Raw genomic sequence first — 24,513 nt, forward strand, 5'->3', positions numbered from 1 at the left:
GGTCATATGTCTTTTAGTATATTAAAACAATCCCCTACATCTGTTATCTGTTGTTGCAAACAAACCACCTAATGACTTTGTGACTTAATAGCAGTATCAACATATTTCTCATTCTGTAGATTGAGTGATTGGTCTGCTGGTGACTAATGTCGCCAGAATGTAGGGACTGGGCTCAGAAAGGACAGTTGAAATGAGCTAGGGCCTTGCACTCCATGTGGTCTTTCTGATTCCAGGTTTTAGGGCAGCTCTTCCAAAAGGGCAAGGCTATAGGGTACAAGTATTCCCGCTTCTCCTTCCATTTACCAGTGTCTTTTTGGTCAAAACAAGTCAGATAGATAAATCCAGCATAAGTGGAGGAAGAGAATATATAAGAACTTGAATCAAGGGCCATTACAGGAATGATGTGCTACTATACCAAATCTCCAGTCAAAGTTTCCAAACCGTATGTGGCTGTTTATCTCTTTAAATCACAGAATTGAGCTGTGTTTTGTGTTACTTTAACATTAAATCTGTGTCTTCATTCCATGCCACTCTTCTCTTTCTTATTCCCTACTCCACACAGTACACCAAACTATCCTATGGTAGGATGTTTTTTGATGAGTCTGATTAGAATGCCATTTCCTCCATACTTGCCTCCCACCAACCCTTTGTTCACTTAACTCACCCTTTTTCATTCTTCAGGTAAGATATCACCTCAGGGAAGCCTTCCTACACTAGTTAGATTTTAATTTTTCTTGCATATTAATTTTTCCTAGTAGCATTTTAATAGTTACTAATGCCAGTCTTCCCATTAACTAGATGTTTTATGAGGACCCTGTCTAATTCATTTTTGTATTTGCTCTCATTTTCATTCCTGTCCTTACCCCCAGTTATCCCAGTCCTTTGAACATAGTAGGTTCTTCATAAACATTTGGTGAACAAATATGTCTGGCTTAGAAATTTTTTTGAAAAGCTGCTAAGATCTAAAAGACTCTTTGTGTTTGGTCCCTGAGATAGCAGCTCTTTTTATCTGGCTCCATTTTTCTTCACTGTTGAGATTCTGTTGGTTACTTTTTGCTTTTGTGGTTTTCCTCCTTCATTCTTCCAGCTTTGCTTTTTTAAAAAATTATTTCTTGTGGAGTCTTTTGTCATTGCCATATTCTTTATAAATTCTGTACTGTTTTTGTTTGTTTTCTCTTTTCTTTTCTGGTTACTTCTCATTGTAGAAATTACCAGGTGATAAGATCCCTTCTCTCCAAAGTGAATTTTTATGTTTTCTTTTCCTGGATAGTTCTTACTGATACCACTCAGTTGTTGTTCCCTGCCAGATATATTGTTTTTTTTTTTTTTTTTTTTTTTTTTTTTTTAATTTATTATTTCAGTATTGGGTTTTTGAGGTGGGCATATAACAGGTGTTGCTACTTTAATTATTTAGAGCATTGCTTCGTGAGATCACTGCATAATAAACTATAAGAATTCAACTAAATTCTTTGCATTTCTTTACTTTTATACTACTTTTTATAATGTATAGATTAAAATTTTACAGTCATCTCCTAGTATCCGTGGGGGATTGGTTCTAGGACCACCTACGGATACCAAAGTTCACACATACTGAGGTCCTTCAGAACCCACCCATGTGAAAAGTCTGCCCTCCTGTTTTGTGTGTGTCTCATCCTGCTAATAACCATATTTTTCAATCAACATTTGGTTGTGGATGCAGAACCCTGTAATATGGAGTCCTGACTATTTAGTGAAAAAGACCTGCATGTAAGTGGACCCACACAGTTCAAACCTGTGTTGTTCAAGGGCCAATTGTATATTCAGAGTAATAATAGGTCATTTCATTTAAATATATCATCAGAACATCTAGGAATGTGTTTAAATCTTAGCTTTTATATAATGAGAAAACTTAGAATGGATTTTCCAATGTTAGTTTTCAGAAATTTGAGGCCAAATACACATTAGGATACATGCGTACATATAAAAGTTGGAGTATTTGACTGCTAATCTGGGCCAACATGATCATAGAAAATGCTTTATTTTGTTAAGTCATATGATTTTCCCCCCACATTTAGTGTATTTTGAATATTTATTGAAAAAATATTTTTGGCCAGACCCAGTGGCTCACATCTGTAATCCCAGCACTTTAGGAGGCCAAGGTAGGAGGATCACTTGAGGTGAGGGGTTCGAGACTAGCCTGCACAACATAGACCGCATCTCTACAAAAAAATTAGAAAATTGGCTAGTCATGGTGGTGTGTGCTGGTAGTCCCAGCTACTCAGAAGGCTGGGTGAGGTAGGAGGATCACTTGAACCTAGGGGCTTGATGCTGTGGTGAGCAATTTCACTCACCAGTGCACTCCTGCATGGGTAACACAGCAAGACCTTGTCTCAAAAAGAAAAAGAAAATATTTTTAAATATTTTCTTTAACAACATTGTATATTTATTAGATTATTAAAATAATTGTAGACAGTTATTCAGTGTTAAGTCATCTTAGTGTTTGTTGTAGGCAGTTGATGGCTAAACTCAAGGATCCCTGTGACTCGTAGTATTTTCTAGTCTTTTCCTTGTCTAGCTGATTCTATAGTCAAAGAAATACCTATTTTCCTGATCTAAAATTCTTATTCTGACCTGTTACATAATGTGGTTGTTCTGAAAATGTGAAAGGAATTTAAACAGTAGAAATGCTGAATGTTTGTGGTTTAAGTCTTACTCGGATAGAACTTTCAAGAAAGTTGGTATACATATAGAGGGAATAGGAGAAAGTGGGAGTTTTCTTAGTTTTGGGCCATTGCAGCAGTGGCTAACATATATAGAGGTAGTAATGGCTCTGGGGAGAGGATCACCTTCTCAGGATTGCTGTGGTTGTGAAAGAGAGCTAAGAGTCATACATTTTAATGAATCATTTGTGCTTGTTAAAGTTAGAAATAATTTCATACTTTCAGATACAGTACAAAGAGCTTCTATATATCCTTCATCCAGATTTGCCAAATGTTTATTACATTTACCATGTTTTTTTTCTATGTGTGTATACATGCATGTTATTTTTTTTCTGAATAACGTGAGAATAAGTTGCAGACATAATGCCTCTTTATAATATTTCAGGCTTACATATCCTAAAATCAGAGTCATTCTCTTATTACTGTAGTATTATTATCAAAATCAGAACATGTAGTTTTTAACAAATACTTGTTCACTTGGGGACAAAGTATAGGTGGAGTAGAAGTATAAGCTTGCAGAACTAATTTAAGTGCTTATGGGAATTGCAGTCTTTTTAGTGGTTAAGAAATCAATACAGAAAATTATTCTGATTTAGAATAAGACCAGTGGAATAACAGTAACACAAGGTACACAAACAAGTACTTCAGAAATGTGCCCCCCCAAAAAAAGTCATTTCAACCTAAGGAATCAGAGAAATACTTCAAGTAGACTGTTGCAGAGTCAACCTCAAAAGAGGTGGAAGTGCCAGGCAGAAGGACAGTGGGAGGGAATTCACTTCCTAGAATACATCCCCCATATTCTTCCTGCCCTTGATCATCAAAGTTCTAAGAATGAATATGTTATTACAGTTACTCAGTACTGAAATATCAGGAATACACAAGAGACGACAGGTTCTGTTTCTACCAAAGTTGATACAGTACTTTTTTTCCTTTTAATTAGCAGATTTTAACCTTAACATTATTAGGGTAATAAGAAATAGATTTTCCTTCCTAAGCACTTGTTCTTAGGTTGTTTTTCATTAATATCTTCTTAATTACAAAAGACAAGAAGGAATGGAATTGATTCATTGTAATTACCTAAAGGAATGGAAGGAATGTCTTTAAAAACTTAATTAAGTCACTGTCAATCTAGAGTGTGGGGATTATTATTTTTATATTGTCTAGCATTAATATACTGTGTTAAATGTATGCTAGTTATTCTCATATTCACTGTAATTATTCTGAATTAGAAAAGGCTTTACAAGGTACTGTGGTGTATCATTTTCAGACTGAAGGTAAGAATTAATGAAATAGACACTTAGACTGATAATAAGAGTGTAGCAAATATTTGAAAATCCAGTTACTGAAAATTGCTTTCGAATAGTTGTTTTTTTTTTAGTTTTAATGTTTATAATGCAATATCCTGTCTGTGAAAAATTATAGCATTGTTAGTCTTTATTTTTTAAGCAGGTGTTTTAAGAATTAAATTTATCTAAAAGTTTATATGTTTTTTAGTTTGGGTTTTTTTGTTTTGTTCTTTAAAGTTCACATATATAGCCGCGTGGTGTTTTACAACATGAATATTTATAACATCATGAATATTTAGTCCTTTGGCTAGCAAGGGGATTTTCGTAATGGAATTTCAGACCCTATTGAATAACTTGGTTTTTTTTTTCTTTTTTTTTTTTTTGTGAGCTGTTACTTCTTGATTTCTGGTAAAAAGTAGGGAGATTTTTAGATCTTCATTTTGGTACATCTAATTTCCTAATTGCTTTCCTTTTTAGAAATGAATGTCTTTTGATAGTACCATACTAAAAAAGACTTTATATGAATTCTCCTTAGAACTAACAAATTTGCTTGTTTGATTTTTGAATTATTCAGCCTGGTATTTGATACCTTTAGATAGTGTATGCAAGACCCATTTTTCTGAAGTTTTCAGTGCTGGCAGCAGGATGCCTATGACGCTGTCATCCTGAGATTGTACACTTGCAAACACAAGTGTGTTTTGAGCAGGCCAAAAAATGTCCCACATTCTTCAGTCTTCTCTTTGAAACCCAGTGTCCCAGTATACACATTTTTTGTTTTTAAGTTATCGTAATTTTTAATGACTCTTGTAGAAATTTTTCTGTTCCTTTGTGTCCTGCTCAGTACTGTGTGTGAAGTTCAAGGTTGAGTTTGGTCTGTAATGTTAAAAACATAACATTGAGGGGAAGGGGGAGGGATTGCATTGGGAGTTATACCTGATGTAAATGACGAGTTGATGGGTGCTGACGAGTTGATGGGTGCAGCACACCATCATGGCACAAATATACATATGTAACAAACCTGCACGTTATGCACATGTACCCTAGAACTTAAAGTATAATAAAAATAATAATAATAAACATAACATTGAACATTGTTATATGAGCAAGTCTTTATGGACTTTTGATCCTCACAGTATACTGATCTTACATTTCTGACTTTAGTATCCAGTTATAAAAGGTTTGTGCATACAATTGTTCTTTAGAATTCCTCTTACCAAAAGAGGGCGGCACCCCTCAGGCATAGTTAAGTAAACCTTAAACAGCGTATCTCCAAATCTTAATGTAGTCTATTTTTTATTACAGAGCCCAATTCCATTGAACTAAGATACCATAATTACTTAATCAGCTCCTATTTTAGGTTATTTCAGTTCTTCCTCTTTAAAAAGAATACATATTTATGTGAAATACTTTATTTTTATATTTACATTAAAATGCAAAGTATATTCTAAATGATTTTCTTAATTTTTAGTTTAGAAGTGAAATTACTGGATCAGAAAACATAATTACAGCTTTCAGAGGATTTGTAAGTGCTTTATCAGTATATATATGTATCACTTTCATAGTAACTGAAGGTTGAATAGTTACATTCTAGTTATAAAACTTAACTTAGGATAAAATTAGTTTATACCTTTTCATGATACAGTCTTGAGACGGAAGGTGGCAACATGGTGTACTGGAAAATCCTAATGCCCTAAAGTGTCCATTGCATGTAACCAGTTGGCTTCCCTTTTATACATCTGAAAGGGTTCTATTTAGGGACTATCCTTGGTAAAATTGAGACAGTAGTCTTTCAGATCTTTTTCGTATCCTCAGTATAGCATTAAAACTATGTAGCCCCTTCTGCAAATCACTTAAAATCTTAAACTCACTTTAGAAAGAAGATATTATAATCTGCCTTCCAGGGTGGTAATACTGCTTTCACGTTTGACTCAGTCCTTATCTAGATAAGTGCTTAACTGCTTTATAGAAGTTAGCCGTTACTACTACTTCATTGCCTAAATGTTCACTTTATTGGGAAACTGTATAATAGGGGGAATAAGAATGCTAGGTTTGAAGTCGCAAATTGCCTGGATTTGGAATTTCAGCTCTGCCATTTAGCTGTGTGGTATTGGGCAAATTACCCTCTTTAGTGTCGGGTTTCTGAAGTATAAAATGAGGTTATCATAGTAATAAAAATTAAATGAGGCTATATTTAAAAGTGATTAACACATTTTCTAACACATTTTAAGCATCAGTAAATGTTTTCAGTAATTGTTATGTGAGTGTTATATTAGTTCTTTATTACTACATAAGAAATCACTTCAAAAACTAGTGGCTTAAAATAACAATACATGTTTATTATCTCCTTGTTTCTGTGAATCAGGAATTTAGGAGCTGCTTAGCTGGGTGGCCGCAGTCAAGCTGTCAGCAGGGGCTGTGATCATCTACATACTATTTTGAACCTAATGGTTATAAATTTTATATTTTACAGACTATGTCTTCAGCAGTGGTGCAGTTATATGCAGCAGATCGGAACTGTATGTGGTCAAAGAAGTGCAGTGGTGTTGCTTGTCTTGTTAAGGACAATCCACAGAGATCTTATTTTTTAAGAATATTTGACATTAAGGTGAGCTTTGATTTGCTTTCACTTTAAACTAGGTGATTAGGTTTTCTTTTTTTTTTTTTTTTTTTTTTTGAGATGGAGTCTCGCTTTGTCGCTCAGGCTGGAGTGCAGTGGCACCATCTCAGCTCACTGCAAGCTCCGCCTCCTGGGTTCACACCATTCTCCTGCCTCAGCCTCCGAGTAGCTGGGACTACAGGCACACACCACCACACCTGGCTAATTTTTTGTATTTTTAGTAGAGACGGGGTTTCACCATGTTAGCCAGGATGGTCTCCATCTCCTGACCTTGTGATCCGCCCGTCTCGGCCTCCCAAAGTGCTGAGATTACAGGCGTGAGGCACCGCGCCCGGCTAGGTTTTCTATATCAATTACAATTCAGTTTAGATTTGATTATCCTACATGTGATGTTTAAATTTGTACATAAACTGATATTAGAAGAGCGAAGCTTGGTTTTTAGATATTGACATATGGAAATCATGACCAAATGGGAACATGTCTGAAGCCAGAATGTGAATAGTTTCCTATTTTATCTTTCTACTGCTACCATGCATTAAGCCTTTTTTTTTTTTTTTTTTTTTAATTATGCCTATTGGTTCTTGGGCTTTCTCTACACTCTGTATTTTTTTAATGATACTCTTTTATTCTATCTTGTTCATTATAGAATAGCATACATAGTCTATTCAGGGAACAACAAAATAATATTTTAGCTCAGTATGTACTATTATTTAGCCCAGGTTTAAAACATTTCAATATCTATAAAAATCTGTTTGCTACTCATTTTTCCTTATGTTGTTTCTCATGATAGAATATATTCAGATTTTCATAGCTTTATGTCCCTCACTCCCAATCATAAATCACATTGCTATAGATTGGATACCCTTTGTTAGATATTCATTTCTTACAGTTGTCATAAAGACATCATTTTGCTAAGATGAAGTCTCCATTATTTTTTAAAAACCTTTCTGTAAGTAAGCCTCTATGGTTAATATTTATATGTGACAATAAGTGCAATGAGATTTTAATTACAAAATACTAAAACTACCTCTAAACTATTGGGCACTAATATGACCTGATAGATAACAGTCAAGAGATTTTTACACCCCTGGTCTCAGCTTTATTTGTAAAATCAGATAACCATCTTGGTCTGTTTTGAAGTATTTCACTGAGTTTAAATGAGATCTTAGTTATGGTATTTGGTAAATTGGTGCATCTTTTGTTGTTGTTGTTTTGAGACAGGGTCTTGCTCTTGCTCTGTCACCAGCCTGGAGTGCACAGCTTACTGCAACCTTGATCTCCTTGGCTCAAGCAATCTTCCCACCTCAGCCTCCTGAGTAGCTGTGACTACAGGCACATGCCACCACACCTGGCTAATTTTTGTATTTTTTTGTAGAGATGGGTTCTGCTGTTTTGCCCCAGGCTGGTTTCAAACTCCTGGACTCAAGTGATCCTCCTGCCTCAGGCTCCCAAAGTGCTGGGATTACAGGCCTGAGCCACCAGTCCCAGGCTAAATTAGTGCTTCTTAAAGTCTGCTTCCAAGACAGCTGAGAGATATGACATGCTTCTGTCACTAGCAGTGGCTTACTATGGCAGTGATTCTGGAGGGTGGGGAACACATACATAATTTGAAAGAAACCCCCAAGTGCTTTGACATATTTCTCATAACTGTTGAGAAGCACTGTTTAGAAATGGCTTATGCATACTACTCCACTAAGAAGAAAGGAATTCCATTGCAGTGGTTATCATGGGTGAACAGTGTATTGTACATATTTTTAAATTGTGGTCTGGGTAGAACCTTGCATTTCTGAATAGGGCAATGACTATGTTTCTCTAACCACTTAATTTCCAATTGCTGAACGTTCATGATTCTTCACCTTTGGTATTAAGGTTAAACCTATTTTTTATACTATGACAATAGATATGGCAGTCATCATGGTACTCTTATCCATAGTTTAACCTTGATACATTTTAATTATCAGTCTCTTTCTGCATCATGATTAATACTACTTATACCAGTATGTAATTAGAAAGGTACTCTGCAAAAGTTAAGAATTTGAAGATGGTTAATGAGCAGTACAAGGAAGGTATATTTGACCCTCCCACATCTATAAAATAGAGGAAAAGAACATAAAGTATTCCTGCAGTGTTTGATAGTACATTGTCTAAATATTGCTGGTAGAACTGTGCTTTGATAATCAGTTCATGTACAAAAGTGTCCTATTCCTTCTATGTAACATTGATGACCTAGTAATTATTCTGGTTATGTATTTGACCAAGTAACTGAATTTGGAAATGGTTGGCTAGGGAGATTATATCTTAGCTGAATTAAACTGACTTGATATGTAGGTTTTATGAAAGACAAGTTATCCAGTGTTTACAGTTTTAAGGAATTACTGATTAGATTATGTGACACTATTTATATATTATAAATATGTTGCATGTGTGCATGTAAAAGTTATTTTTAATATAAACAGTTATCTTAATATGAGTCATCTGCTTTGTTTTATTCCTAGAGATTATGTTTTGGTAGTTCTTATTTTAATTTTTGACTTTTTTCTAGGATGGGAAACTATTGTGGGAACAAGAGCTATACAATAACTTTGTATATAATAGTCCTAGAGGATATTTTCATACCTTTGCTGGAGATGTAAGTCATATTTTTCTTTATTACCATCTTTTTTCATTGCTTGCCTTTTCTAATCCAAATTATTTATAGAGCCTTATTGAAAGATCAAATTCAATTTACTGTTTTTTTTTTTTTTTGCTGAAGGTGAAATAATGTCTTATCTGCTAGTAAAATTAACCTTTCATTCTTTAGAAATATACTTCTTTTGCTCATTGTTTTTATGATATAAAGCTGTTATATAAAGCATGATTCTGTTGTTTCTGCTTTATGATGAAAATATTTCAGACTTGTCAAGTTGCTCTTAATTTTGCCAATGAAGAAGAAGCAAAAAAATTCCGAAAAGCAGTTACAGACCTGTTGGGCCGCCGACAAAGGAAATCTGGTAACCCTTTTTTTAATTACTTAAATTGGACCAGCAAACTAATGCTCATGGGACAAGTGTGGGCCACTTCCTGTTTTTGTAAATAAAAGTTTACTGAAACTTAGCTATATTCATTGGTTTACATGTTGTGTTTGGCTACTTTTTTGCCACAACACAGTTCAATAGTGATGACAGTGATTATGTGGTCCTCAAAGCCTAAACTATTTATTACCTAAAATATTTACTATTTACAAAAAAATTTGGTGGTCTTTACCTTAAAATAATATTTTTCTTGAGAACTGTTTTTTTTAGATTTACTGAAGGACCCATTCCAATAACATTTTTTGTTGATAAAATGTCATATGTATTGTCTTTTAATTTTGCATTTGTGTTAGCATTGTTTGTTAAGTTTTAAAAGTATTTTATACTTTGTAAACAAAGACTTTAGGTAAACTTAGAAGCAAATAAGCAGAGTTGCTAACAAGATCTATAAACATTGCCTTGTCTCTCTATTTTGTTCCTAATACTATATACTATAAAACCCATAAGGAACCTGTTTATTGTGTAACACATATAAAACAATTACAGAACAATGCAGGATAGTATAAAGCTTTAAATTAATTGGTATAGAACTATTGTTCGACAACAGTGTACCAGGCCTTTCTCTTGTAAAGTGGAGAAGGGTGACTAGGAAAGGGGAACCTTTCCAAAATCATCTTAAGCAGATCAGTTTCAGGAGAATGAACATGTGCTTTCATCCAGTCCTATGGTTCTAAAAACTGTATGCTGATGACTCTCAAAGTTTTGTCTTCAGTACTGACACATCTTCCCTGAGCTTCAGACTCTGTCTACTCAAGTTAAGTGACACAATAGCCTTTAGACTTAACACGTCTGAGCAGAATATTTGATCCATGTCCTGTATCCCGAACCCTAGCCCCACTCAGACCTGTTCCTGTTCTTCTACTAATCTTCCTTGTTTCAGCAAAAGGCATTTGTTCCATCTTATCCCTCAGGCTCACCATGGTCCCTCATAAATCCTATCAGAGTCCTATCAGATTGGCTCTGCCTTCAAAAACTTGTCCTGTCTGACTATTTCTTACCATTTCTGCTGCTACCATTCTAATCCAGGCCGCCATGATCTGTCAGTTGGACTGCTACACTAGCTCTCTGACTAGTCTCTCTGCTGCTACTCAATCCTTTTTACTATCACTTTTCTATACAGTAGCCAGAGTAAACTTGTAGATTAGGTTATATCACTTTCTCTATTTAAAATTCTGTAAGAGCTTCCTATCATATACACATATAATCTATAGTCCTTAACCATGGCCTACGGAATCCTACATGATCTAGTCCTGTTCTTTCCTTCTGACTTGTTTCCTTTCACTGTGCCTTTTGCTCACTACAGTTCAGCCTTCATGATGTTCTTTCATGTTGCACCCTCCTTGGAGCCTTTGAATATATTGTTCCCTTCCTTATTTTATTTAGATCTCTGCTTAAATGTCGGGTCTTCTGAAAAATCTTCCTTAGTCACACATACATCAATTTAGGAATAAGACAGTTTAGTGAATTAATTTTTTTATGTTGATGTTGTCTTACATATATTTAATAATATTCTTCTAATTTATTTTCTAACAGAGAAAAGACGAGATCCCCCAAATGGTAAGCTTTTTGACAATTATTAATCGTTTAAGATTTTAGATGACAGTTTAATCCTTGTGGAAACGTGTACCATACATTAGTAATATTTAGTATCTATTGCATCTTAATCCTTGTGAAAACATGTACCATACATTAATAAGTAATATTTAGTATCTATGATCAAATTATACGGTTTATTGTGTTCTTTTTAATTAATGACTGACAGATGAGACTTAGGGAACAATATTCTTCGATATTTTTCTGACATGAAGAAAGAGTACATAGTGTGGAGATCACTAATACTTATATCTTAATTCTGGATTCACAGTTGACTGAGTATACAATCTAGCCTTAACATTTTTCCTAGAGGCAGTAAATTTTGTCTAGCATATTTGTTAATTTCCTACTTTAAGATTTATCTTTCATTCTTATTTCAAAGTATTATTTCACACTGGTTATGTGTTACATGAAGCCCCTTTCAGAATGAACACCTACTGTTATGGTGTATTTAGAACTAATTTAGCTGCATATAATGCTCTTTAATTTGATAATGACAACTTGAAGTATTATGAATTCATTTTTTTAAAAATATTAAATACCAGAGAGTAAAAGCAGTAAAAGATAAAGTCCAGGAGTAGAAATTCTTACCCTAGACTTCATAAAGTCCCTGAAATATGTGCTAAATATGTTCTTTTCTCTGGAGAGAGAGGATCCATGGCTTTCATCTGTTTAAATGAGGTCCCTGACTCTGTGAAGGTAAAGAACCATTCTCCAGGACCCTTTATTATGATAGAGAAAATGGCTGCTTCTTTTTAAAATCACATCTCAAATCCTTTTATCAGAACCTAGAATGATTATTCAAGGAAAACTTACATAATACAAAGTTCTTAATATCTGACAGCTATTGGTGATTGTTGGGGTTTGTTTCTTTTAAACAGGTATGTTGCTTTTTGATTTTGTCCTTACATTTCTTTTCCTGATACAGAAACATGAACCAAATTTTGCTGTACTAAATTCTGGGTTATTTACCTTATTAATTTTTTAAATGCCTGACAACCTTCAGTAGTGCTTAACAGGTAACAAATATTGTATAGTTTCGCTTTCTCTTTTGGATAGAAACATTAATACTTTTTAGGGCTGTTACAGGGATTGAAGTAATCAAAGCTTAGCATAGTGCTTAATAAATACTAGTTATTCTGATGAAGATGATGACAACTATAATAATAGCAACTAGTATTTAATGATCTTTTACTATCTGCCAGGCACTGTTCAGCAACCTTCTGAAGTAGCTCCTGTTATCTCTTTTATAGATAAGGAAACTGAGGCACAGATAGGTAACTTGCTCAAGATCTCATAACTAGTAAGTAGTGAAGCAAGATTCAACATCAGATGATTTGACTCTAGAGCCTGGCCCCTTAACCACTATGTTATGTCCAAATGATTTTGAAGGCAAAACTGAGACACAGGGTAAATATCATGTCTCAGAATATATAAGCTAGTACTTGGCAGAGGCAAAAGAAACAGAAGCAGCTGAGTTACAAGTTGCTCATCTGTGAACTTTCAATGTAGTATTGGAAATTTTCCTTGATATAAGTCTAGTATTTCAACCTTTCTGAATTTGTTACATTATTTTGAATTTGGAGAGTATATACAGTATTGAGTACCAATGGAGAAGACTTTCTAGTGGTGCCATGGAAACACTTTGGGTAAAGTAACCCCAGATTTTAAAGTGTAGATGCTGTAGAAACAATATAATTAAAGTTGTAAATACATATATCCATGTTGGATCAGTTCCAGGATCCCCCCATGGATAGGAAACTTCATTGATACTCAAGTCTGTGATACAAAATGACATAGTATTTGCATATAACCACAGATTCTCCTATATGCTTTAAATCCTCCTTAGAGTACTCATAAAACCTAATACAATGTAAATGCTAGGTACATTTGATCTTAGCCAAAAGGCTGAGAAGCAGTGCTGGGTAAATAGTTGTTATACTGTATTGTCTAGGAAATAATAGCAAGAATAGTCTGTACATGCTCGGAACAGATGGACCCATCCATTTTTATTTTTAATCCACAGTTGGTCGAATCCATGGATGTGGAATGCATGGACATGGAACTGTGAATATGGAGGGGTGAATATTTATAAAATGAATTTCTGAAGAGGCACCTAGTTTCCATGAATAGATAGAATTTGAAAACTCTTTATGTAACAGTGGTGTTTCATAATTTTATTATCCCTACTAAGAGACCCACTTAGAATTAAATGTAGTTTCTTTCTCTGAGTTGGCTGTTGGTTTTTAATCTTTAGTTTTAATCATTTGGCTCAGTGGTTTCAGACTTCTTTTATCAAATAAGTGGAGGGGTTTTTTTTTAATAGTGTTGTTAAAGGGCAAAATTATACAGCATGTGTTGCCCATACTTGTATACTTATAAAATATACATATAATATGGAATTAATATATTAATACACAATAAAAAATGAAATAAATAATTATCAATACAAGTTGTAATATTTTAAAACTGCTTTGCTTTCAACTACCTTGCTTTCACCTCTTAAGTGGAGACGAGGCAGCATTATTACTTGACTGTATTTGGTGCACCACCACTAGGTGGCAGTGGGCCCCTGTACCATGTCCTCCAGTAGCCATGCAGGTGCTTTGTCTCAGATCCTTACTTAGATTAGATTATCAGTTTACCACACCTTTTCAAATTTTAATTATTAAAAAGATACTTTCTGTGGAATTTACATACATTCCTAAAATGCAATTCAGTATCTTCCTCACTCCTAATTTCTTTATTGGTCAATTTCACATTTTAGCATATATGCTTTCCAATGATTTGTTCCCAGCTTCGTGACTGCTTGACATCAGAGGCCTCTAGGCCACCTGTTTTTCTACTGTTTTATACCTTGATGAGGTTCTTTGCTTTTTATGTAATTAATGGGAAACTTGAGTTCTTTTAGATTTAAAATTAGACATGTCTGTTCACAAGAACATTTAAAAACATTTTCCTGCAACAGTTGTCCTTAATCAGGAGATAATTTGTCATTTGTTTTTTGAAAAAAGAAGGAAAACAGCCCCCCTTCATTATATGTTTACATAGTAGTTCTTAGGATGAGTGTAATTTCATAAATGGAATAAACTTTACTAGAAATGACTTGAGTACATATTTCTGTTACTAAATCTTTCATATACTTTACATTATTTTAAAAATGACTCTATACCTTAAACAGGTATTCACTTTTTTTAGTGTGTCACTTGAAACAGGTATTTAATTTGGCTTTAGAATACCATTTTAAACTTATTTCCTAACATCTTCAAACCCTAAAGTAGTAAATAACCATTGTCAACAGAAATAACCAAGTACCTAACCTCTTGAATGTGTAGAATTCCATTTTTTTCTAAATTCTGTGAGTTGTTAGTACATATTTATTGAATAATGAATTGTTGGACTATAGACCAAGAAAACTGATAAATTGGTAAACAAAGAATGTATTATGGCATTTGTAAAATTAGCAATGTCATCCACCTTGTAGTTCGACTTTTGTGTAAGAGGTAGAATAGTTGGCCAGGCACGATGGCTCACACATGTAATCCCAACACTTGGGGAGGCCGAGGCAGGTGGATCACAAGGTCAGGAGATCAAGACCATCCTAGCTAATACGATGAAACCCCATCTCTACTAAAAATACAAAACATTAGCCAGGCTTGGTGGCATGCACCTGTAGTCCCAGCTATCCGGAAAGCTGAGGCAGGAGAATCGCTTGAACCCAGGAGGTGGAGGTTGCAGTGAGCCGAGATGGCGCCATTGCACTCCAGCCTGGGTGAGAGAGCGAGACTCCATCTCAAAAATAAAAGAGGTAAAATAGTTAATTGGAAGGGTAGTGGACTAGGAACCAAGATACCAGAGTACATGTTTGCTTCTGTCACTAATCGTGTGACTTTATAAAGATCCCCTGACTCTTACTGTCCTTCATTTTCATTAATAAAATGAAAGGTGATTTTGAAAAGAAACTCTTAATTTCCCATCTAATACTAAGTTTCTATATATCTCCATTATATGGATTTTTCTTTATAGGCTTACTTAAAATAATGTTTTAACTACTACTAACGAAATTCATTTATAGTGACTTAAAGAGATAATGTTGATGCATAATAATATATCCATACCTGATTTTTGGGTAGAGGAAGAGGGAAAACACACAGTCCGATTACAGTATGAGTTAAACATTGTTATTCGTTTCACATATCACTTATATTTTGTTCCTATCTTCATTCTTGAATCTTCTTCAGAGACAGCTGAATTACTTTCTCTAGTGAGTTATAAATCAAGGTTATAAGAAACTGATTTTCCAAAAATGTACTAGCTTGGATAATTTAAATCATTAAACTTAACTTTATCCAACTCTGTTTCCATTGCTAATCATCTATAGTATAATAGATGGCTTTTACATAAGCTAAAGTGGCAGAAAATATTTTTGTTGTTTTCTGTTTTTATATTTTACTGGTGAGTCTGATTGTAGTTGCTGTTTGAATACTTAGTTCAGGAAAAGTCATATGAATAAAGAGAGTGCCTAAATCTTTTTTTTTTTTTTTTTTTCTTTTTTGAGACAGAGTCTTGCTCTGTCATCCAGGCTGGAGTCAGTGGCGCAATCTCAGCCTCCCAGGTTCAAGTGATTCTCCTGCCTCAGCCTCCTGAATAGATGGGATTATAGGCGCGTACCATCACGCCCAGCTAATTTTTGTATTTTATTAGAGACGGGGTTTCACCGTATTAGCCAGGCTGGTCTGGAACTCCTGACCTCGTGATCCGCCTGCCTTGGCCTCCCAAAGTGTTGATTATAGGCGTGAGCCACTGTGCCTGGCCAGGGAGTACCTAATTCTGATACTCCTAATTTTGTCTTAATTCTTAAATTTTATTAAGATATAAAGATAAGAAGCTAAAAGTAATTTGTAGCATCCTTATTGTGGATGGTGTTGCTGATACTGACTGGTAAAGATAAGCGAGAGGGCAGAAAGGGAAGAATGAGAAGTGAAAGCAGACCACCAGGTAAGTCTGTGAAGGTCTGAGTGTAATCCCAATTCAACCCTCTAGCCCCCACATTCTGGGTATTCTCAGTAAGTCCTTATTTTGTACAACTGTGTAAATGCCAAAATCTGATGCCTGAGCAAATTTGAAAATTCATATCCTATATTCCTAATAAGCCTTTCAGGTCATTCTGTACTGCTTAACTCACCTTTACTTACTGATCTAGTTATTTTTCAGATTATTCCTGGGCACTGAAAAAGCTTTTAATGGTTTTATGCATATTATTCACTAGCTCTCATTTTTTCCAAAAATTATTCCTTATCAATATCAGCAACTTCCTATGGAATTTTTGAATAAAATTGTAACTAAAACTTTAGGATTATTAACATACTATATATAAATAGGATTTGAATATTAAGGGAAAATAGTTGAATTTTGGTGATATTAAAAATATACCTTTCTAGACTATTTACTTTTTTGATAAGGTGACATGGCTTTCATAAATTTGTTTTAGCTTTGTTTTATCTTTAATAGTAGAGTTGGGAGAAAATAGGGTATATACAATTTACCCATGTAAATAAACTTCTTTTTTTTTTTCCCCCAGATAATTTTAGTAAGTAGGATACATTGGTGGTTTGGGGCATAATTAAAGAATTACAGTCAAATTGGATTTTAAGAATCACCTAATATAAATTATCCTTGAGATTTCTATTTGCCATTTATTGATTATGTTGGGGATCCTCAAGACTATCCTCAGAGGTGGCGATTCACCAGAAGGATTTACAGGACTCAATATATAAATGTACTCATGGCAAACATTTATTACAGTGAAAACACATAAAAAACAAAATCCGCAAAGGAAAAGATACGTGGGATGAAGTTCATAAAAAAACCACACACTAGTTTCCAAGAGTTCTCCCAGTGGAGTCACAAAGGTTGCACCTAATTCCTCCAATAATGAATTGTGACAACATGTGAAATGTTGTCTAAAGGAAAAGCTTGAGACTTGGTGCTCAGGGTTTTTGTTGGGGGCTGGTTACATAGGTCTCCCCTGCCTTGCACTTACCAAGATTCCAGACTCCCAGAAGGAAAGTAGATGTTCAACATAAACTGCAATGTTAGCACAAACAATTTAGACACAAAAAGCCCACCTTATCAGGGAATAGTGGAAACCCTCTTGAAATCCAACTTCCCAAATGGTCAACTGAGGGCCAACCTTGCAAGTGGTCCTTTCTAAGAAGAGCAGTCTCAAGTGTGCTGTGTTAAATTATTTTCTACACAACGATGATAGTATTTCATATGTTTTGAAAGTGGTCGTTAATGTAGTCACCTCAGAGGAACTTGGCCTCATAGGAGGATTTGTCAGAGAAACATATAAAAATAGGATCTCTAAGGAACATGCGTTGCCCTTTAGTTGAATTTTTAAGAAATTTTTCAGTTGAATGCTTCACATTCAAACTTTCATACTTTTAAGATCAAGAATTTTATTTTGAATTGTAAGACAAGTTTTGTGCTACATTTAGTACCACTTCTGAAGATACTGTTAATAATATGGAAAGATGCCTTTGATATTTTTACTGTTGATTCTTGCACAAGATGAGTGCTTTAAGAATTTTTGCATTTTAAGTTTTTGAATTCTATACTTCTGATAGTGAAGGTGTATGCGTACTGGTGGGGAAAAGATCATTTGACTTAAGTATGTCAGTTTTGGAACAAATGGTAGTAATAATTTTAAGTATCCTTTTTCCTCTTGACTAACAGAGTTGAAACAAAGAGTTAAGCCTATATTTCTTTGTTAAATTTAAAACAAAATAGACACTTACTTTACTTTCTTTATCCTTGTTATAAGATACGTTTCACTTTACCATTGAGCAATGTGTTGGGTATGAGGCTATCATAATCAAAATTTAAGAGATTAGACTAATTATATTTAAATTCTAGCTGGAAGTTCATATTCTTTATGAAATTTAATGGTATAAAAATGTAAGTTTGCTTTGAAATAGTGCATCTACACTAATGTCTTTAAGAACTTACAGATTTTAGAAATTTAGGCAGCACTTTATGGAAAAATATAGAAGTTTAAAATATAAATAATTTATAATGAAGTGATCCTATTTCAGAAAAAAAATTTAAATTGTAAATTATGATTTTATATCATTGTTAAATTATATCCTTTCTACATAATTTGGTTTTATTTGCAGGTCCTAATCTACCCATGGCTACAGTCGACATAAAAAATCCAGAAATCACAACAAATAGATTTTATGGTCCACAAGTCAACAACATCTCCCATACCAAAGAAAAGAAAAAAGGAAAAGCTAAAAAGAAGAGATTAACCAAGGCAGATATAGGAACACCAAGCAATTTCCAGTAAGACAGTTCTTTTGTTGTTTTTATCTTCACTTTTGATTTATTCATTGCTGTTCTTGATTTTTAACTTGTTAGAAAATTTTCTTTTCTTTTTGGGAGGGTGTGTACATTCATCACTTGGATACTGTTTTAACTATGCACTTTATTGGAGTTTTTTTTTTTTTTAAGGCAGCTGCTTAATAGATGTTCTTGGAATCTTACAGTTTATTTACTTTTTCAACTATGAGAAAAGAAAAATAAGATAAAGTTGCTTCTTCAGCTAATTATTGAACATAAAAACGATTTCTCACTTTGTTCTAAAAATAGCATTTAGGAATTGTGTACGGATACTGCCTAGGGCCAGTAAAAACATTTGGTATTTATATAACATATTTCAAACATTTTCATATGCATTATTTTATTAGCTCATTATGAAACCCTATCCGGTCATATATATAATGCTTGGACTCTTACGCTAATTTGACAGTTAAGTAAATAGATGCTGAGAGAGATTGTACAAAAATTTTAAGTTTCAGTTAGTAGCAGAGTCAGGGCTAGAATCCTGTTCTTCTGACTCTTTGTACATAGTTTTTATCATAATATGGTTATGTGTGTGAGAACTATTAGTTCAGGCCAAAAATTCAAAGCCAAATGTTGACTGGATTTCATATATATTGTGTTTATAATGCCCTTTATGCATTTTGTTTTTTCTGGTTTTTTTTCTATTTTCTACTTTAGGCACATTGGACATGTTGGTTGGGATCCAAATACAGGCTTTGATGTAAGTATGTTTTCAAATCATGTACATTATAGCTCTGTGGAAATGTATTGGCCTATTTTAGATTTTTTTAAATTCATTTTTGTGGTGTCTAGTATCTGTTTGAATGTGCTTGTGTTTTATGTACGTATGCGACTAAGGTTTAAAACCATATTATTGTTCCGTCATTCATGACTAAGTTGCTAAAGACTTAGACCAAGGTTTGTGTACCTTGGCTTTATATGCTGTATAAATAAAATCCTTGTGCTTTGAAAGCCAAGAGAAGAAAATCATTTCTGCCAAGTGATAATTTCAGGGGAATGTATACCAAATTACTAAAAAGTAGTATCTGAATATTCAGTTGTTGAATTCTCTAGATCTTTTCATTCTCCTGTTCTTTTTGGCAGTTTTGCCATTGTTTTGTAGCACTGTGAAATTGCTGGCAAAAATTAATCAGCGTTTGGATACGTTATTTTAAAGAGGTATTATTTATGATTGGAGTAAAGAATCTTTTTGGTTATTTTTGTCATAGCTGCAATGTTAACTCTACAAACATACTGAGCACCTCTTTGTGCTGGGCATTATGCTTGGGATTACAGGAAGATCCTTGCTCTCAGATTTTCAAATTAATTTACTTTTTTTGTCTGTGTATTCCTGGTTTTACATACATACTTAGGACAAGGTAGATCACATGAGCATTGGAGATGTCTGAATCATGAATAGGCTAATAGAAATCTAGATGAGATGCCCTCTTTTTGAAGGCAGGGAACAAAAAAGAAGAAGAAGAAAATAGGAAATCTATCTGTTCAGTTTTTTTTAAGTAAAATCGTTTAGTTAGCTTGTAAGTAATATAAGCATGTTAAAAGTTTAAAAAGGCAAAATAATTTCAGAAGGACACAGATGAGCCTTAAAATTAATGTGTTTTTTTTTAAATTGGGATGTATTTTTATAGTTAGCAGTTACTTTGTTTTGTAGCTGAATAATTTGGATCCAGAATTGAAGAATCTTTTTGATATGTGTGGAATCTCAGAGGCACAGCTTAAAGACAGAGAAACATCAAAAGTTATATATGACTTTATTGAAAAAACAGGAGGTGTTGAAGCTGTTAAAAATGAACTGCGAAGGCAAGGTAACTTTTATCTCTATTCAGCGTTCTGTTTTGTTTTAATCTTTTGAGGTCAGTTTCATGGAAAACAGGTACATTCATACATGTGAACTCTTCCTTGAGCAGAGTGTTGAAGTTTCTGGACAACAAATGTGGCCCATCATACTACGTCTTAACATTATTTTATTATAACTAAAAACTTTACAAGATTTTGTTTATTAAGTCTTTATTCATAAAAATCCATACAAAATCTTCCAGCTATTCTATTTTAAAGTAAAAACTTATAGTTGCCTAAATGTTTTACTTAAGAAGTCCTATAAATCGCCAGATTTTATTGTAATTCAGAAGTAGTAATTTAAATATAATCACTTTCTAATTAGTAATATATTTTCAGAATATAAATAATGTAAACTTTCTATTAATTTTGAAATACAAATCCTTTTTCTTGGATAAAGTATAAAATGTTCTTTTGTACCTGAGAGCACAATTGATAACCTTTTAAGATTTGATATTTCTTTTAAAGGACCTTGTATTTTAGTTTTGTCTTAATAATTAGCACAGTAAAATGCAGATAAAATACTCTAAATTTTCCAATGTAACAGTCATCTCTTTGCTACCTTGTTCATTTAGGACTGCTTTCTTTCCTTCTTCCTAGCTTTTGCATACTCATAATAGTGTAATCAAGCAAAAGCTCCAGTTAAAACATTCTTCTGAAGAACTTAACAGTCATTTTAGATTAGGCATTCGGTTTACTTGTGTCTTTTTCACTGCCAGTGTTCATTTCAACTTTGATTGATTGATTGATTGATTCATTCATATAGTTCATAAACATTATGCCAGTACTGGTCTCAGTATATTTAGATGTAAAGGAGTCTCATGCCTCAGCCACCCAGGTAGCTGGGATTACAGGCATGCACCACTACACCCTGCTAATTTTTATAGTTTTAATAGAAACGGGGTTTTTCCATGTCAGCCAGGTTGGTCTCAAACTCTTGGCCTCAAGTGATCCTCCCGCTTTGCTCTCCCAAAGTGCTAGGATTACAGGCATGAGCCACCATGCTCAGCCATGTTATATCTTTCATTTTTACTGATGTAGAATAAGAATGCTAATATCCTGACTGCTAGAATAATAGTAATTTTTGTTAATAACTTCAATTTTGCAGTGTATAGAAATTCTCAGTTAATTTGTTAATAACCCGTTAGTTTATATCTCTGGAATAAGTAATTGAGCATTTCAGCGAAGCAACCAGCCTCCCATAATGCCATTACTAGAATTGTAGACTATTTTTAGAGATACAGACATTATACTATGAAAGTACAAATGTAAATTAGATGACAAAGGCTTACATTTTCAAAGGAAAGCATTATATTTGGGCTTTAGCGCAGATTAATGTGAATGAATTCTGTTAAGCTATACTACACTGTAATTCTGAATGTGAATTGATTTTATTAAAAAAAAATAAGTGTACTTGATTCTTTTTTAAAGAGGGAAGGTATTCATTTATTTTTATTAAAATGTAAAATAATGCTAATTAACAAAATGTTTAATTTCATTGGTATATTTTGTTATTAATTTTGTAAAGTAGAAATTTATTCCCCTTACTTTCGGAACTGTACTAATTCCTAAAAAGTGAACTATTCTGTTTTAGCTCATATTTTTTTAAGAACCAATAAGAAAGTGATCTTTAGGCTGACAATTCTCAAAAAAATTTGTGAGATATCATCTGTGCTCAGGTATCTTTGTAAAATAAAATGCAAAGATGAGGCCCTTTTTTGATATTTGATTTTTATACGTGTTAAAATGAATTACTTTTCAATATGATGTTTATGAAAAGAAAAAAGCATGCCTTCTGTTTTTTTGTTTGCATTTCAGCACCACCACCTCCACCACCATCAAGGGGAGGGCCACCTCCTCCTCCTCCCCCTCCACACAACTCAGGTCCTCCTCCTCCTCCTGCCAGGGGAAGAGGCGCTCCTCCCCCACCACCTTCAAGAGCTCCCACAGCTGCACCTCCACCACCGCCTCCTTCCAGGCCAAGTGTAGCAGTCCCTCCACCACCGCCAAATAGGATGTACCCTCCTCCACCTCCAGCCCTTCCCTCCTCAGCACCTTCAGGGCCTCCACCACCACCTCCATCTGTGTTGGGGGTAGGGCCAGTGGCACCACCCCCACCGCCTCCACCTCCGCCTCCACCTGGGCCACCGCCCCCCACTGGCCTGCCTTCTGACGGGGACCATCAGGTTCCAACTACTGCAGGAAACAAAGCAGCTCTTTTAGATCAAATTAGAGAGGGTGCTCAGCTAAAAAAAGTGGAGCAGAACAGTCGGCCAGTGTCCTGCTCTGGACGAGATGCACTGTTAGACCAGATACGACAGGGTATCCAACTAAAGTCTGTAAGTAAGCTTTTTTTTTTCATTTTAGATCCTCTATCATGATGAAATTTTAAAGTAATTTATTGAAAGACATTTTTGAAAAGTGTATTCGTTCTTTTTTTTCTCTTGCTAATTCATTCTTAACCCTATAAATTTAAAAATACTTTTACATGCAATGACATGCACAAGTTTTAATTCAGCTTTGATACATCTCTATAGCCATGTAACCCCTATCTCTATATGCAAATGTAGGGCATTTCTGTCACCCCAAAGGTTTTGCATACCTCTTCCCAGTTAATTTTTCCATAAACAATCACTGATCTAATCACCGTAGATTAGTTTTACCTGTTCTAGAACTTCATATGAATGGAATTTTACAGTATGTTTGCAATTCCTTGTTCTAGACTTTACTTTCAAATAAAAGACACTTTAAAGAAAAATCCTTATTAAGCTATGAGAATTAAAAATAGCCCTACTTGAAACCAATTTCCTTAGGAAATCTAAACCAGTAGCTTTATGAAAATTAAATCATGTTCCAGAGTTTTCATGTTCTAAAATTTAGATTAGTAGAGAATCAGACTCAAAAAAATTGAAAGAGTTGTAATAGAATTTCTGACAGTGATGGCAAATAAATTTAGGATTATCTGATTTGGATGAGGTAATCATTTAATCTTACAGGTCATTTAATCTTAGAGTTAAGCAAACATTTTTCCATAAAGGATCAGGTAGTAAAATTTTAGGCTTATATAGGCAATATGGCCTCTTGTCGTGACCACTCAGCTCTGCTGTTTTACCACAGAAGCACTACAGATAATACATAAATGAATGGTCATGCTCGTGTTCTATAAAACTGTATTTGGACACTGAAATTTGAATTTTATATAACTTTCACATATCAAAAATACTCTTATTTTCTATCAGCCATTTAAAAATGTAAAAATCAAGCTTAGTTTTTAGATAGTTTAAAAAAAAAATACAAGAACAGACTGGATTTGGCCCATGGGCTGTAGTTTGCTTACTCCTATCCTTGAGCCTGACCTGTCTACATTTACATATGTCTTTTGGAGCCTTTTATAACACGTTCTCCAGGACTTCAGGCAGGTCATGGATGATAGGTTTTTTTTCTGTGAAGTAAACGGAGACGACAGAGGATGTTTTAATTGAAAATTATTTCCCAGTATAGGAATTAAAGTAGCTTTCTAGATCTCAGAAACTTTGTCTAAAAGGAGAGTAATAGATAGGAAGCACAACTAATTGAATGAAAACGTGTAAACATTAGCATAGATTTAAGAAGACTCTGATCTTTAAAATATATCTAACTCTTTTCTTTATATGTATTCAGGATGACACTTAAACCTATGAGCAATCATCTCTATTCTCTTTCCTCGTTTAGATCAGATTAAAGATCTGTCAGAAGCAGTTGAAGAACTTTAAAGAGTGTTTAGTGGGGAGAATTAATGTCAAAATGACCACAGCCCAGCTTTTGCCTTGGAATCTCTGCTAGTTCCTGCGTCACTCTCATTCCCGTAACTCCCACTCCTAACCTACCTTTTTGTTTTCCCTTTTCTATTTCCTTTTCACAAACCAACTTTGGTTTCTTTCTCTCATTTAGCTATAATAAGGTGATTTTAAATTTTTAATGAATAAAGTTGTATCCTCATTTATTTTAAAAAGTTAGAGTTAAAT

The 24,513-nt window shown here is 34.1% G+C and overlaps 1 protein-coding gene across 1 annotated transcript in view; it reads left to right on the top strand.

Moving 5' to 3' along the window:
- The window catches only part of WASL (WASP like actin nucleation promoting factor), a 66,223-nt gene that overhangs the window by 33,019 nt on the left and 8,691 nt on the right, over positions 1-24,513 (top strand). The window contains exons 2-9 of the mRNA XM_050785061.1: positions 6,456-6,590; positions 9,145-9,231; positions 9,496-9,592; positions 11,207-11,230; positions 18,445-18,613; positions 19,331-19,373; positions 20,325-20,478; positions 22,328-22,848. Of these exons, the coding sequence (XP_050641018.1) occupies positions 6,456-6,590; positions 9,145-9,231; positions 9,496-9,592; positions 11,207-11,230; positions 18,445-18,613; positions 19,331-19,373; positions 20,325-20,478; positions 22,328-22,848 (1,230 nt within the window). The remainder of the gene's footprint in view (positions 1-6,455; positions 6,591-9,144; positions 9,232-9,495; positions 9,593-11,206; positions 11,231-18,444; positions 18,614-19,330; positions 19,374-20,324; positions 20,479-22,327; positions 22,849-24,513) is intronic.

Source organism: Macaca thibetana, chromosome 3 (assembly GCF_024542745.1).
Source record: "Macaca thibetana thibetana isolate TM-01 chromosome 3, ASM2454274v1, whole genome shotgun sequence".
Taxonomy (NCBI): Eukaryota; Metazoa; Chordata; class Mammalia; order Primates; family Cercopithecidae; genus Macaca; species Macaca thibetana.